The 17,172-nt window shown below is 45.1% G+C and overlaps 1 protein-coding gene across 1 annotated transcript in view; it reads right to left on the bottom strand.

Annotated features, from left to right (window-relative positions):
• Window positions 1-12,103: 12,103 nt before the first annotated feature.
• RASEF (RAS and EF-hand domain containing) overlaps window positions 12,104-17,172 on the bottom strand; it is a 139,694-nt gene continuing 134,625 nt past the window's right edge. Inside the window, exons 16-17 of the mRNA XM_077474875.1 lie at window positions 15,535-15,611; window positions 12,104-13,180 (exon numbers count right to left, since the gene is read on the bottom strand). Of these exons, the coding sequence (XP_077331001.1) occupies window positions 13,072-13,180; window positions 15,535-15,611 (186 nt within the window). The 3' untranslated portion in view covers window positions 12,104-13,071. The remainder of the gene's footprint in view (window positions 13,181-15,534; window positions 15,612-17,172) is intronic.

The raw sequence follows: 17,172 nt of genomic DNA, 5'->3' as shown, positions 1-17,172 counted from the left end.
GTTTATCTGTGAACTCAACCTATGACCCAGTAGGCAGTAGTTGGACAATAGAAAGTACATCCCCAGTACATCCCCAAGGAGAAACATGGCCAGAGATGTCTTCCAGAAGAAACTAATAAACCTGTGCATGAAAGGCCAGGCTTATGGGACTCAACCTGTTAGGACCACAGTGACAGAGTAACAACACAGCAACTATGGGATGAAATCTCTAAGCTTGTGACACCAAATTGGTCTACCATGACTCCCAAACAGCGTGATCAACATGGTAAGTGTTGCCCAACTGCAGCATGCTCCCTTGTCAGTGTTTTTATGTAATCATGAGATTATGGAAACATGTGAGTAATGTACTGTTCAGTCTCTTGCTGCAGTAGAGCCAAACCATGTGGCACCCTGCTTTGTATGTATTGTTATTTACCGTTTGTTGTAATGTATGTGAATTTGAGGTCAGTGCACATCCTTTCTGGCCTCTCTGAAGTGTGCACACCTTGTCTCAGAATGACATCACTTTTGTGTCTATTGCTGTCCTTGTTGCACGGTCAATTTGTGGTGACCTAAGCATAAAAATATTGCTGTCCGTCTGAATATGTTGATAGCATTCTGTGCACATGATGTTTATAATATTCTGAAAAGGCAAGGGCATGCTGACTCCTCCACAGACTATGGAGTCCTATTGGTTATAGGTTTTTTTCTGGCACACGCGTGCCCCCTAGGTGAACGCACCTGATGTAAGGTAACGTTGGTTCGCCCACCCGTGCCATTCTGCTGCAGTGAAATTGCGGCGGATGGTCACGAAGAGGTTAAAGCTGTGGTGAAATTAAGGCCTCCCAGAGCACCTGCACTTTCTAAGTGGGACCTGCCACTAGTCCTGAATTTCCTGGCCTCCCCAGGATCAGCCAAGAAGTGTCACTGCAGGACTTGACAATGAAAGAATCCTTCCTGGTCGCAATAACCTCGGCCAAAAGGATCTTGGGGGCTAAAGAGCCCCACACGTTCTTCGGGCAGGTAGGGTCATTCTATGGCCAATGCCAGACTTCATTCCTAAGGTAGCCACCAAGTTTTTTACCTAAGTCAGGAGATAGTGCTACCCACCTATTTCTGGGAGGATGGAGAAGAAATCATTAGTCACTTTCCCTACCTGGTGTCATGTGACTTGTTAGCCTTACAAGGTCTCAGGTGTGAATGGAGAGCAGGTGTGTTAAATTTAGTGTTATCGCTCTCACTCTCAGGGATGGGGGGGTCAGCCTGTCAGTGGTCAGACCATACACCGCACACTGCATCAAATTGGTCTGCATGGCTGTCGTCCCAGAAAGAAGCCTCTTCTAAAGATGATGCACAAGAAAGCCCGAAAACACTTGCTGAAGACAAGCAGACTGAGGTCTGATGAGACCAAGATAAACTTATTTTGTTCAGATGGTGTCAGGCGTGTGTGGTGGCAACCAGGTGAGGAGTACAAAGACAAGCGTGTCTTGGCTACTGTCAAGCATGATGGTGGGAGTGTCATGATCTAGGGTTGCATGAGTGCTACCGGCACTGTAGAGCTACACTTCATTGAGGGAACCATGAATGCCAACATGTACTGTGACATACTGAAGCCTGGCTTGATCCCCTCCCTTTGGAGACTGGGCCGCAGGGCAGTATTCCAACATGATAACGACTGCCTTACTAAAGAAGCTGGGGGTAAAGGTGATGGACTGGCCAAGCATGTTTCAATACCTAAACCTTATTGAGCATCTGTGAGGTATCCTCAAACCGAAGGTTGGCGAGCGCAAGGTTTCTAACATCCACAAGCTCTATGATGTGGTCATGGAGGAGTGGAAGAGGATTCCAGTGGAAATCTGTGAAGCTCTGGTGAACTCCATGCCAAAGAGGGTTAAGGCAGTTCTGGAAAATAATGGTGGCCACATAAAATATTGACACTTTGGACAGTTTCATTTAGGGGTGTATTCACTTTTGTTGCCAGCGGTTTAGACATTAATGGCTGTGTGTTGAGTTATTTTGAGGGAACAGCAAATTTACACTGTTATACAAGCTGTAAACTCACTACTTTATATTGTAGCAAAGTGTCATTTCTTCAGTGTCACATGACAAGATATAATAAAATATTTACAAAAATATGAGGGGCATATTCACTTTTGCGAGAAACTGTATGTGCAAAAAATACTTGGTGATCTTGCCAAAAATTCAGAGGTTTCCTTTGTCCAGGGTTCATTCTGCCGCTGTTACTTTTTTTTTTTTTTTTTTTAACAAATATTTTTTATTTATATTTCAAAAATAAAATGGAAAACAAACATGCATCAAAAGGGTACATACAAATAGTATATGCAGACAAAGAACCAAATTGCAGTACACAGGAATCCCAAACATCACCAGGCAAAGTGCAGAGTCATAGTCAGTGCAGTACATATTATAGCCATAACCCGAGACCACCCACCGTAACAGAGAAACCACAGAAGATAACACAAGAGGAACCCACCCCCCGCCACCCCCCTAGCCTAGTCAATGGTCAAGTGTTTCGCCTCAACCCATGCCGCCCAGATCTTCCCAAATTTCCCAGGACAATTCCTGCCCAGATATGTGAGTTTGTACAGCGGCAGGGCCGCATTCACCAGAGACTGCCACAATTTTTTTGTAGGAGGGAGAGGTTGATTCCATTGCAATAGTATTGCTTTCCTCGGGTACAATGCAGTGTAGAAAATGAACAGTTTCTTCCCCCAGCAGATGTCCAAAAAATCACAGATACCCAGCAGGAGAGGTAGTGGGCTAAGTGGGATCGTAAGCTCCCCCACCGCATTAATGTCGGCCAAGACGTCTCTCCAGAATCCCGCTACCCCGGGGCAGGACCACACCATGTGAAAGAAGTCAGCATCGTCTACGTTACATCTAGGGCAGGTAGTCAGACGGTCAGGGTAAATCCTTGCCAGGCGCGTCGGCGAAAAGTACACCCGATGGAGGAATTTCAGTTGTATAAACCTGTCCCTTGCAGAAATCGCAAGAGTCAGATATTGCCGTACCCCCCCCTCCCAGTCATCCGCAGTCAGCTCCGGAATGTCACTGCGCCATAATTCAAACAAATGGGAGATCCTAGTCTCGTCCCGCATGACCAGCTCAGCATAGATTGCAGACATTGTGCGCGTCCCCCCCTCCCCCGCAGAACCAAGCACATCCTCCACAGCAGACACCCCCAGAGACACTCCGGGGGGGAACTGGGACCGGAAGGCGTGTCGCAACTGTAGAAACCTGAAAAACATATGGTTCGGCAGGTCTCTAGCTTGTTTAAGATCGTCAAAGGAGAGTAGTTGCCCCTGAGACACTATGTCCCCCAGTGCTATAACTCCATATCTGGCCCAGGCAATCGGATCAGGGATGGATTGAAAATGGGGCAGGCGGGGGTTCCCCCAGAGGGGAGTCCCCGGGGCCCACACCCCCGAGCTCACCAGTTGCTTGTGTACCAGTTCCCATACTTTAAGAGTCGTGCGCATCGGAATAGTTATCCCGGGGTTAGATCGTGGTCCCCTATGGATCAGGTTCCCTAGTTCCGCGTAGGAGCCCAACAATGCCGCCTCCAGCGAGGATGCAGGGTTGGCCGGGCCCCCGGAGAGCCACCATTTAATAGTCACTAGGACTGCCGCCCAGTAATACTTCTGGAAACAGGGTAATGCTAAACCTCCGCGCACAAGGGGCCGCTGGAGGGTCGCTCTGGCTATTCTAGGGGGCTTACCATTCCAAACGAAGGACGAGACAATGCCATCTAGTCTCTTAAAAAATCTAAGTGGGATATGGACCGGCGTCTGACGGAAGAGGTAGCTGAACTTAGGAAGAACCGACATTTTAATTAAATTGACCCTTCCCACTGGCGAAAGCGGTAGGGACTGCCACATAGTACATTTCTGGACTAGCTGGGTGACCACTGGGCTTAAATTGAGGGTAATAAACTGTTTCAGGTCCCTGTGTATTTCAACACCGAGATACTTAAATTGAGAAACCCTCCGCAGTTGCTCATCAAACCGGAAGGCCCCAACACCATCATGTAGTGGAAACAGAGTCGATTTCGCCCAATTAATGCGTATACCCGAAAACCGTCCAAACTCGTCGATAAGCGATAACGCCGCTTTTAGGGAGGTTCCGTCATCTCTGAGATACAACAGAGTATCATCAGCATATAACGAAACCTTTTCCTGCAAAGGGCCCCTGACAATGCCCCGAACCCCAGGAGAGGAGCGGAGGAGAGCCGCCATAGGCTCAATTGCCAGAGCAAAAAGTCCCGGTGACAGGGGGCACCCCTGCCTGGTTCCCCTATGGAGGGGAAAATTCGGGGAGAGGACCGTACCCGTGCGCACCCTAGCTGTGGGGGCCGTGTACACTGCCCTGACCCAGGAGATGAAGGCTGGACCAAATCCAAACTTACGGAGGACTTCCCACAAATAGACCCACTCCACGGAGTCGAAGGCCTTCTCCGCGTCTAGGGAGGCCACAACCTCCTCCGTGCCTTCTTCATCCCCCGAGGCCAAGACAGTGAAAAGCCTGCGAATAATAATATCAGTTCCCTTCCCCGGCATAAAGCCTGACTGATCTTCATGGACTAGGGTAAGTATAACATCGTTCAGTCGCCTGGCAAGGATTTTGGTCAGCACCTTTGCGTCTGAATTGAGCAGGGAAATAGGTCTGTATGACGAGCACAGCTGGGGGTCCTTCCCAGGTTTAGGGATTACCACTATAATGGCTTGTGCCATAGATGGAGGGAGATATGCCTCCTGAAGGGACGTAGTAAACATATCATGCATTCGAACAGACACCTCCTACAGGTAATGTTTATAAAATTCTGGGGGTATCCCATCCTCCCCAGGGGTCTTCCCCGGCTGCATGGACCGCAGCGCAAGCCGGACCTCCGCCAGTGTAATCGGGGAGTCCAGACCGTCCCTGGCCTCAGTGGTGAGGGCAGGGAGTGTCACCCCCTCTAAAAAGGCATGCAACGCCTGCGGTGAATACTGTGCCCTAGAGGAATAAAGGATGGAATAGAACTCTGCAAAACAGGCGTTAATGGCCAGGGGGTCCGTCACCAATGTCCCAACACTGTTCCGTATACGAGGTATAGTGGAGACTGGGGCCTGCTCCTTAGAGATCCAGGCCAACAGCCTCCCCGTCTTTTCGCCCTGTTCAAAAATCCTCTGCGTCTGAGCAAGGTGACGCTTGCTCGTTTTAGCCACCCGAAGCAACACCACCTCCCGGTACGCTACTTTCATATCCTGTGCCGTGAGCGGGTTGGCCGTGAGGGTGAAGCGGGTTTCAAGGTCAAGGGCCCTGGCTTCTGCCTCCTCCACCGTGATCCTATCATTTCTACGCTCCCGGCCAATGGAAGAAAGGTAACACCCCCTCATATAAGCCTTGAAAGCATCCCAAACCATCCCTCCCGCAGCCGTGCCCGCATTGGAGGCCCAGAAACCCCTCATTTCACTGCCCATCTCAAAGGCAACAGTGGGGTGCTCAATCCAGTAGCGGGACAATCGCCAGAGTCTATCCCTCGGGGGGGGTAGAGGTCTGCAACGTACACAACAAGGGGGAGTGGTCAGAGATGCCCCGAGGGAGTACCTCAATGTCAAGAACCCTGGGAAGTATGGGGGCACCAGCATAAACAAGGTCGATACGGGAGAGTGTGTTATGGGAGGAGGAGTGGCACGTGAACCTGCGGTCTGATGGGTGTTTCCACCTCCAGACATCCTCCAACCCAAACACCTGGGCCCAGCGGGAGACCGGCGAGTCCGTAGCCCGGTCAGGTGCCAACCTATCGAGGGAAGGGTTAGGGGGGATATTAAAGTCCCCCGCTAGAACTACATTGTCAGTATGAAATTGGGCGATCAGGGCAGTTAATTTGTGTAACAGAGACAGGTGCGCTGGAGGTGGCATATAAAGACCCACCAGCACCATCTCTAATGTGTCTATTCTGGCGTGCACCAACACGTATCTCCCATCCTGATCTGTAACAATGTCAAGAGGCTCAAAATTAAGGGACTTATGGACGAGGACGCTAACCCCCCGGGCATAGCCGGAATACGTGGCATGATAGTGATGTCCCACCCAGGGGCGTTTCAGGCCCATAATCCGTCCCCCAACTAGATGCGTCTCCTGAAGAATACAAATATGCGGAGCATATTTTTTAATGTAGTCGAAAACAAGGGAGCGTTTAATCTTCTGGTTAAGCCCCCTAACATTCCAGGACAGGATCTTCAACGGAGCCATAACCTGGAAGGGCAGGGGGGACCAATGGATAGGACCGCCTGACCAGTGTCAAGGCACAGAAATCTCAACCCATGTAATGCAATGACATACACAGTACATTTGTTATAGTAGAGCTGTCCACAATAGAGCACATATAAGCATGTAACAAAAGAAAAAAAAAAAAACACAACTAAGAAACAAACAAAACTCCCCTCCCTTCCCACCCCACACCCCAGAAAACCAACCCCAGGGTGTTTGAGAACCCGAACCAAACTGAACTAAACCCATTCAAAGGAGAAATCTCCCGTGGGGGGCGGTGCGTATCAACCAGCACACCTAGGACAGAGTCACCTACGCAGAGTAGACAGACCTCCGCGCAGCCGCTTCCTGGAGGCAAAACAAAATTAAAGGGGAACAAACAAAAATATGGATGACACCTCAGCTTGATCGCTTGGAAAGTTCCAAGGGCCCAGTCTTAGTTGCAACTCTTCCAGCAAGGGAAAAAAAAACAGAAAAAATCATCAGGAGAGTAGAACAAAACAAGGGGGGAGAAAAAGGAACACCTCCGGGAGCCAGGGCAGTCAGAGTGTCCAAATCCGGCAACACGGTGTAACATGTCCACGTCCAGAGGGAACCACACACACCCCCGCAGGCAGAGACCCAGGGGAGAGGCGAGGCCAGAGGGCCCCCAGGGTAGTAGCATGGACCCCCCCGTGGGTCAGCAGTGTAGAACAGCCGCTCCAAAGCAGCTCCTCGCCCCCTGCCCAAAACAACAAACGGGACAGAGGGGGGGCAATTCAACGGAATTCCCAAGTTCAGAGACGGAGGGTCAAAATTCGGGGGGGGGGGACTAATCTGCTTACCAGTGGACAAAGCTGGGGGTGCGCGTGAACCTCCGCCAGGGACGTGCCATCTAGGATCAGCCTTGCCGGGGAAGTGAATCAACCCATCTGGAGGCCTCGCTCGGGGACGTGAAGAAACGGACGGATTACCCATCAATCACTCTGAGCTTCGCGGGGAACATCATATTGTACTTGAGACCCTTGGCACGCAGCTGTGCCTTGACTTGGTCGAATGTCCGACGTTGCCTCTGCGTCTCCATGGAATAGTCAGGGAACAGCATTAGTTTAGTATTTTCAAAGCGCAGTTCGCCCACCTTCCTCGCCTCCCGGAGAACCAAGTCCCTGTCTCGAAAGTTCAACAGGCGGAAAATAAATGTGCGCGGCGGGTCCCCCGGCGGGCCACGAACAGACGGCATTCTATGCGCTCGTTCAACCACAAATTGAGGAGAGAACACAGCTAGCGGGAGAAGTGTGCGCAGCAGATGCTCAGTAAAAGCCTCTGTATCCCGGCCCTCCAAGCCCTCCGGCAGGCCCACCAGCCTCAAGTTATTCCTCCGATTCCTGTTCTCCTGATCCTCCGCCCTGGATTCCAGCGCCTTCACCCGCACTTGTAGGGAGCGGAGGGTGGCATCGTGGTCGCGGGTAACATCTTCCACGTCCCCCACTCTACGCTCCGCCTCGGTAAGCCGCTCCCGGTGCTTATCCATATCACGCCGGATAAGCCCCATGTCGAGCTGTATCTGCTCTATCTTGGTGGTCAGGGTAGTCTGGCAGCCCGTAATCGCTTGCATAAGAGCCTGGAACTGATCAGTATCCATCGGCGGCGCATCCGCCTGGTCCGTCTGAGACGCCATGTTGTAGTGGGCCTTCCCGCGTGCAGCGCGGGTCTGTAGCGGGGTGCCCGGCGGGGTTCCCGGTGCCGCGTGTTTCTTCCTATGGGAACCGGAGCTACCCCTGCGCATCCCCAACTCTCACCGCCGCTTCACCGGCCCAACAGGATAGGCATATGTCCCCAATAGCCGGATAAAAAGCCTGCCAGGTGCAGAGCTCCATCACAACACGTCCTAGCTGGTTGCCATCTTGGCCACGCCGCCGCCGCTGTTACTTTAATAGGGTTGTTTAGTCCTCCCTTGATTACAGGTGAATTGGCCCCTATGCTGTGGATAAGAATACAGTGGGAGTGGTTGAGTTTAGAAAAAGACAAAGGGCAAGGCTGACAACCATCAGTCCACAAAAAATGTGTTAGCTCATTGGTTGATGAGTGCATTTCTTGTAGATCACTATACTGTAGATGTGTTTTGTTATTTTGCCCTGACATATTCTTTAAACACGTTAGTGTTGATATATGAAAGTAATGTGTTTTCCTTTGAATAGACATAGATTGCTGTTCACAATATTTGTTCTAAATAATAACATACACATGTCAAGAATAGCTAAAAAAAAAAAAAATATATATATATATATATAATGCATTGAAGTTGTCTTTCTTTATTCCTGTGCAGCAGGTTGGAAAGTTTCCACCTCCTCTTTTCTTCTTTTCTTTACAATGGCTGGTGTCCTCAGCTTCCACTGGAAGTATTAATCCTGCCTGGTCTTTAAGGGGTAGCCTCCTTCAGTGGCATCACTATGGGAGTGCGGGGGACACTCACCAGAGGGTTGACACCATCAAGTAGGAAGTGATATCCAATGATGATGTCATCCCCATCTGTGGCAGAGCACAGATCAACATGCCGACACCGACTGCATCATTTACATTGACTGATTTGGGGTGCACACCGTGACCGTGCACTGCTGGCCCAAAACTAGCCTGCCTAGTACCCTGCAGGGCACTGCGGCAGGCTAGACAGGAGAGCCCAATGCACTAGTCTGCTGCTTGCCCAGTGACTACTGCTCTGTCCTATACAAGTAGTAACTTCTGCGCTGTAGAATACACTGCAGCAAACACCTATTTAACTGATCCTAGGCAAAAAAATGTGAATGTATATGTGATGGTGTTGTTCTGTGTGTGATATACAAATATGTACCAAAAAACACCTAAGGTGTATAGGAAATGAACATGTGATGAGTGAGTGATTAAAATCTATGTAACAAATGTGACATAAAGCAAACAAATAAACAGTATAATAAAGTCCAATATGCACAACTAAGTGTGTAGTGAAAAAACAATGATAATGAAAAAGTAAAGGTAATGAAGAAAATGGTTAGATTCCACTATGACAGTCTAAACGATGTTCCACACATATAATGAATCCCTCCCATGTGAACAGCAAATTAACCGGTGCCTAGCCAATCTTCTAAAAGTGGCACCTCTGTGTGCACAAACCTCTCACCTTACTGCCGTAAGGTATACAGCATGAAATAAATTCCTGATGATAATCTTCAAACGTCCCTTTGGTCAGATTGTATGAACTTAACGATCGTAATCTCAATGTATGAGGTTTAGAGATAAAAGAAAAAACAACCCATAGCGTGATCCCGAATGAGAGGGTTGGTTGTAACAAACAAAATATATAAACTCACTTATTATATAACAAGTGGCAGGACAGAGCATTGTGTCAGGCTAGGGGGGAGAGCTGAGCCGCTGCACTAGCCTGCTCATGGTCCTACTGCCTGTCCTGCTGTAACTCCACGACAGGAAAATCCAGGAAAGATTACTGTGGCCGGTTAGCTGGGGGGGGGGAGAAGTGAACACTTAAAATACATTTATTATTCATTTATTATTAAAATTATGTATTATTTCAGTAAAGCTTAACATTAAAAAAAAACAAAAACATAGTTCTTTAAAAGGTTAAACTTTGAGTTCTGTTATTTTCATATGATTTTGTTATGCAAATTTGCTAGTTGCTTGATTGTTAGTTGTTAACGGCACTACGATTGCCATTATATGCAGTGTTATATGGGAGAAAAATGATTGGGGGGGGGGTGAGGGACACCGTGTTTTACCACACCAACCCTAGTAATACCTCCTTATTATGCAGGCTTTTGCAGCAATTCAAAGTTAACATACATGATATTATTTTATTTTATTTTTTGTGGTTGAACTGGATGAACTTGCGTCTTTTTTCGACCTGACTAACTATATAATCTATGTAACGTGGACAGAGAGGTAGACATAGTCATACATGATTATAATGCCATCTGGCAGACACTTGAAGATGGTGTGTATCTGTGATGAACTCTCCAAAAGTTACATGACCTAGCCAATTTAAGTGGAGGTTGGAGCAGTATGTTGGGTATTTCTCTTCTGCCTCAAAATAAATCTGCCAAAAAACAAGACAATTCAAACTGAGCATGAGATGGAAAAGTAAGCAGAGATTCACTAAAAACAGCACGTCAAACTGACATTGTGAGATATTGTATATGTATGTATAATCAAACCTGCCATTCCCTACTTTCAATATGTGATGAATGGCCTCAGTAACCAGGTAACCATTAAGGATGTTCAGAGAGTAGGAGTGGTAGAGAGCTACATTTTCCAGGAAAAGTTACAAGATTTACATACAACTTTAGCTGCCTCTTTCTTGGACCTACTATTTTATTATTATTTTTTTTTTAGAGAGTTTCTCGTTTTCTAACCATATGCTCAGTTTGACATACTACAGTTTGTGTCAGGTTTACTTTGAATGATGAGTTGATTCTTACTTATTCTTTGCAATTGTTCATGAAATTAACTTAATAGTACTGTAAGTACCAGATTTGGTACCTAGATCTCCAGTGCCTCATTCTATTATCAAACACTTTATTATAGTAGTATAAAATATAAAGGTTTATCAAATGGCTACTGACTGTGGAACATTAGTGGGTCTACTGTGACTGGTAATATCACTTGAAGTAATACCAATGATGATGGATGAACTTCAGTCATCATAGAAAGATGACTTGTGACTTAAATCAGGAACAAAAAAATGGTGGCAGGATTTCCAGATATAACTTGCTGCAGTTGTCCAGTAATTTTTTGCACTGTATTTTTAATCATGATTAGAATGGATGAAGGCTGCTGGGTAACTGATGGCAGGAGGGTGAGGTGTAAGATGAGTTGCGGAGAGAACTTGAAGATTTCAGTGCTTCTGCTGTAAGGTATGAGGAGGAATCGCTCTACAGTGCCTATAGCTACAAATGTCAGTATGGGCTTGCTGTAAATTTAATTTACTTGTTGGTAAGAATGTGTAAATACCTGTTCACTTTAAAGCAAAAATGTACGTATATCAGTCTTAGTTCTACAAGCTTGAGATGCTTTGACCAGCTTCTCCCTGGCTCATGGGGCAAAAGGACAAGACACACACACCTCACTAGATCCAGAACAATTCTCCTCAATAGATCTATTTTGCCAAACAAGTTGTACAGAAATTTAACAGGATGCATTGGCTTTCTGCAACACATACTAAGGGTTTTAAAGGATAAGTTCATCTTTCTGAATGTTACACCCATATTTAGTATTTAGCATGTAACATGTTCAGCAACCTTCTCCCTCACCACTGATCCCCCTCTTCCCTGTGACAGTGGACAGGGGATCCTCACCCTGTACGCGCTGTCAGATTTAAAAACTGCCGCAGCTCTGCCCCCACAGCCACATCATTTATTCACCGGAATCTGTGAATGAATCAACTATAAGTACCGTCTTCTATCATGGCAGGTCACTTGTAGTTCTAAATGATCTCTGAGGGCACTGATGACACTTTCTAAAGCTTTTAAACAGAGAGCTCAAAGAGGTACAGGCAGAAAGCCGTAACAAGCTTCTGCAGGAGCCTGATTGCAATGCTCTGTTTTATCCTGTTTTACTGGCAAAAACATGTGTATTTTTTTTTTTTAAAAGGTGAACTTAGTCTTTAACTGCACAAACATTATCACTCACCACTATGCAACTATCTCCTGCAAATTCTGAATAAGTGGCACATTTTTGGAAAATTGCATAGTGCAAAAAAGTATAAGACACCGTTTTAAACAAGTGATTTCTTCTTTAAAAAAAAATATACTTTATAATTACTACACACATTACTGGTACCTGTATGAGGATATCTGGGCATAATTAAAAATGCATTAGGCAAATAGGTGATGCATAAACATTTTTAATAAATTATGTATAAGAGCAGTTGCATAACTGAGACAAAGATACAGAGATATTTACAAACAGTTGAAAACAAACTTGTGGTAAATCCCAACCATGTAAACAGATAGCTTTACCAGGAGCAACCAGCACAAGCTTTAACTTTACCATTCAGTCTTAGAAAGCCCTTTCCCCAAAGCGCTATCTGCCTCTTTACATTAATATGGGATAATAGACATTCCCTCTGTTCACATTCCACAGTGCAATAAGCCTGATTTCACACCTGAGCAGAGTGCATTCCTGGCGATTTTTCAGCATTTTTAGGCATTGTACAGATGTTTTACTTGTGTTTTCCATGTGTTTTTGGGTATGGGTATTACAAGGTTTTGTTTCTGGATTGAGCAAGGGGAAGAGAGCACTTTAATAGGAGAAAAACACTAAAGTGTAAATTGGACTAATTGTTACCTGTGTAACCAGTCCGCAGGCCTGGCTATTGGCACATGGAAAGTGGACCATTCAGGTGTCTGCTCTCTTATAAAGCTATTCATTTTCACAGTTGGGGATGGCATTCAGATTGTACCAAAACAGAAACAAAGCAGGTTTATTGTAGTTCTGACTGATATACAAATGCTTAATTTTTTTCAATTTACATATGTGTTTTATGATAAATAACAATCCACAAAGCAAGAGCTAACAACAGAGTGGATGAATAACACTGACAGGAAAGATGAGTATCCATTTTGCCCTGAGTAACCAAACAGGGTATTAATTAACAGAGCACATTCAAATCTAAATGCTTGACATAGCAAACCCAACTCTTTTCTTTCCTCTTGGTTTTATTCATGAACCCCAGTGTAATTTAAAGAAAATACATATATGCCACAAAGATAACACCTATATACAATTCCTTCATATTAACTGGAAATACAACTTCTTAAAAAAAAAATCCTGGATGGTTTGTGTGCCTGCTTTTTAGACACTACAGCAGTTTTTCATTTGTGTTGGTTTTTTGGTGATGGCCCCGGAAAGATTAGTTACAGATCCTCTGTCATCTTCATTGTCACATCTTTTCCTCACTTCCCTGAGCAACAAAAGTTCATAGAAAAAGTTTCAGTGGCATAGGTAAACCTAGAAAACATATACTCACAAAATATCCAATTTTTTGTCCCTTTATTAAAATGTAAACCTTGAAATTATTTCCCTTTTTAAATTGAACACAAGGCACAGCAAGTGCAAGTTAAAATACATTTTTCACAGTAAAGTCATTGTCTTGAAGTTCATTGAGGGACACAGGAATTAAAATACTGTTTGGCTATAATTCTGCCTACAGAGGAATTGGAAACTGACAAACGAAAAAAAAAAAAAATTGTAGTCCATCCCAGGATAACCCCTTTACCCTTAATGCCTCAGTCTAAAGCAAGCAGTTCCAAGAGCATGTACATAAACACAGAGTGAAGGGAGCTTCGAATAACTATTTTCTTGAGGGACACAGGAACTAAGGTACTGTAGGACGTCTAAAGAAGTCTAACTGAGGGGTTGGTAGCAGACCCAATGGAACAAAACTAGAGACGGCCTACAGCCCAAGAGCCATCTGAAGTAGCGATGCCCAACTTTGACACCTAAGCCTGCTACCTGATAGATTAAGGGAAAAGGGATCTGCTTCTATATTGGGTGTTTGAACAACTAACCTCACTAAGTGAAACTTATCAGGAAAAAGCCTGGAACAGCAAAAACATAACAGCCTACAGAGGGTGTGAAGTGACTAATAGGTCTGCCAGAAAACTCAGAAATTCGAGCATAGAAAGTCAGCATAACTGAAAAGGAAGGATGCAGGGAGAGCACTCCCACAATGGTAGGCAGAAAAGGGGAGGCAGACACTAGCCCCAGAGTGGCAAGATGGGAACAAGAAGACAGAGCTGCAGATAAAGCTCTTCACTGGTACACCAGAGAATACATCCTTTCTTGTATGCAAGAGGTGCCTGATGAAGAACAATCCTGCCTTTAGCTGGTCTCAATCCATAGGTCTGGGAAAGCTCCAGACCCCCCCCCCCCCCCTCCTTTCCCAGATCAAGGAAAACAACCAGGAGACTGTGGTCCCATCACAGATGGTCTGTGGTTGGAAAAGCTGAAGAAAAGACATCCATCCTCCTAGGACACTGACAAAAAGTTAGGGTATGTATGTAGAGTGCTTTCACACTGGGGAGCTGCGCTGGTAGGATGCCAAAAAAAGTCCTGCAAGCAGCTTTAAAAAAAAAATGTTTTTCCTTATTTTTTATGTATTTATTTATTTTACATTTCACAAAAAATAATACAATTCTGATCACTTTTATTGCTGTCACAAGGAATGTAAACATTCCTTGTGACAGTATTAGGTGGTGACAGGTATTCTTTAAGCAGGGGTCTAAAAGGGATCAGGGGTCTTATGTTTTTACATAGGAGACTGGAAATCACTCTAGCCGGCGGAAGTGCCGGGTCGTGTCTGCCGGTGAGACGGGAGGCCCGGGAAGAGCGGCGGAAGGCGGGGGGTGGCATCCCCTCCTGCTCCTTTGGAATAACAGCCAAGCGTCTTTTAGCCGCATCAGTTGTTATCCCTAAAGGGCCAACGGACCGCTCTAAAAAACAGTACTGGGGCCGCATATGTGCGTAGGGTCGGTGCTAAGGGGTGTTAAGGTAAAAAATGCCCCACCATTTGCTCCCTCCCTCCCTCCAAACACTTACCTGAATCCTATCTCGATCCAGCGCTGTGCCTATCTGCAGAAGCTCTTCTCTCTCCTCCTCCCCTAACAGGACTCACTGAGAGAAGCAGGAACCATTGCTTTGATCTATCATTAGGAAAATTGTTTTTCCCCTGTAAAGCATCCTCCTCCTAAACACTTTTCCACCTCTCAATGAGCCCAGAATGTTTTGGTTATGAGCACCTTACTTGCCAATGTTTAGGACAGGTAAGTTGTCCATCTCCTTCCTCAGAAGCTGGGACTGACAAACACAGGTGAGCCGTGTTCAATTTAGGACCACTGTTGTAACAAATAGTTTAAAACAACTCATTTTTGACACAACAATAGCCTTTTACTAGGAATCTGGTAAAAATCATTAACATTACACTAGGACACGGTTTGAAAAACTCAGGCAGGCAATTTGCAAACAAAACCCCACTTCAATATTGCTACGTCTTCTCTTGAGGTACAGGAGATCCATAGCACTCCAATGCCTTTTAGTACTAGTCTGTAGCATCATAAAGCGTGGACCATTTTTTCACAAACACCAGCCCGATGCTGAAGAGCTTGTGGGATGCTATTAGCATAGCATAAATGAACACACTTGTGTCCCTCCTTCTGTAGATTTACCGATTTGTATGCCCAATTTGTCTCTCTTCAGATGGAAATTTTGAATTGCCTACTAGTGGAACAGCTATAAGCATTTTTTATAAGTACCTACCGTGCAAGATGAAGAACAGCCTCTACGATGTTTGAGCCCTCTTTAGCACTAGTTTCACAGAATAAAGCACCATAGGTCTGTGTAAAAAAATAAAAATAAATCAAATAAATCAGCTTAGAGTGGATGTACCCTCACGTACCCAGTGAAGTGAACAGCCTCAGATGATACACAGGGATGAAACAAATCCTCCTACATAAGTTTGACATGCATATCTGCTGTCTTCAGCTTTATATACTGTTTAGAAAGTTCAGATCTTGTTGAGATTTTCTCTTCCTGGTTAGCACTGCATTGAAGCCTGGGCATACAGCCAAGACAGCTGATTGGAAGAAAGGCACACATGCCCTTCAGAGCTGTTACTTGAATAGTTCAGGGCTCTGCTAATCTATTTATAGCATCCTCCCCAACACAAAACTCAGGCTGCTTTTATCATATGTGACAGAGAACTTGTCAGACGTTCTGAGGCTGATAGCAGAAGAATGAAGCAGGAGACAGCTACACAGTGCTTTGAAGAGAGATAAGAAAACACTGCAGATATATGTGCCCAGCTCAAATTTCATGAATCGGGTCTACATCTACCTTAATCCTTTGTTAGAGTCAACACAGTGACTAGTAGATTTAGGCCCCTTTCACACTGACAGACCGATGTGAATAAACTGAAAAACTGGCAGGCACACCAGATTGGACCATCCATTCTTCTCTATGGAGCGGTGAATGTCAGCGGATGTGCGTCTGCTGACACCCGATCTGATCTTGTCCCCTAAAAACAGGGATGGGGATCATTCCTCCTGGAAATGGGAAGGTAGTCTGTTTCTATCCGACAGCCCCATAGAGAACAGTTTGTCATCTGCCTGCTCAGTGTGAGAGATCCCCTGCTGAATTAGTACTTATAATTCCCCTTTAGTGTTATACTTTACACATTGTCCAAGGCCAGATTTTAATTGTGTGCCCCACTCTGCCTAATTTCTTATATATACTAGGGATAAGAGAATACTGTTCATAACTGAAAACCTGGTGTAAATTAAATCAAAATATTACCCACGTGGCTGACATGTAGTAGCCATTTATAACATGGTGATCATAGCTGCCAGTGAAACAAACTTAAAAATCAATATGGACTAATAAATAAAAAGAATACCTTTGTAAATTACAAATTGTAATGAAGACTGCTATATTTCACTGAACTTCTGAAGATGCTGTCATCATTTATTGCATCACTAAGGGAATACATTAGGATTATGGCCGTTTTAGTGGGCACTGACGACAGATATATAAATAGATTGGGGAGCCATTGGGGATTGGGGAACCTTGAAGATTGTGAAAAGGAGTGGCTGACAACACAACAACTATTAAACCCCGCGCCACTAAAATTAATAATAAAAAAATTTATGAAAAATTAAACAATCAAATAATCAGTGAATCAAATATGTGCTAAATGAAACCTTGAAGATTACAATAAAGAGAAATGCCATAAAATAAGGAACAAGGGGCAACCTGCTGCTACCTAAATTAAGTACTCTTTTCATATACTTAGGGCAGGTATTATCATATCATTCAAAATATAAAAATATTGTGAGCTACCTACTGAGAGTAAAAATTATATGGACAGCTGCTGTCAATAATCATGTCCGATATAGCCGT

This window comes from Lithobates pipiens, unplaced genomic scaffold, assembly GCF_037356315.1.
Source record: "Lithobates pipiens isolate NorthernLeopardFrog02 unplaced genomic scaffold, aLitPip1_a1.2 Scaffold_13, whole genome shotgun sequence".
Taxonomy (NCBI): Eukaryota; Metazoa; Chordata; class Amphibia; order Anura; family Ranidae; genus Lithobates; species Lithobates pipiens.
Note: the sequence above shows the minus strand (reverse complement) of the source record. Positions and strands in the feature narration are given on the sequence as shown.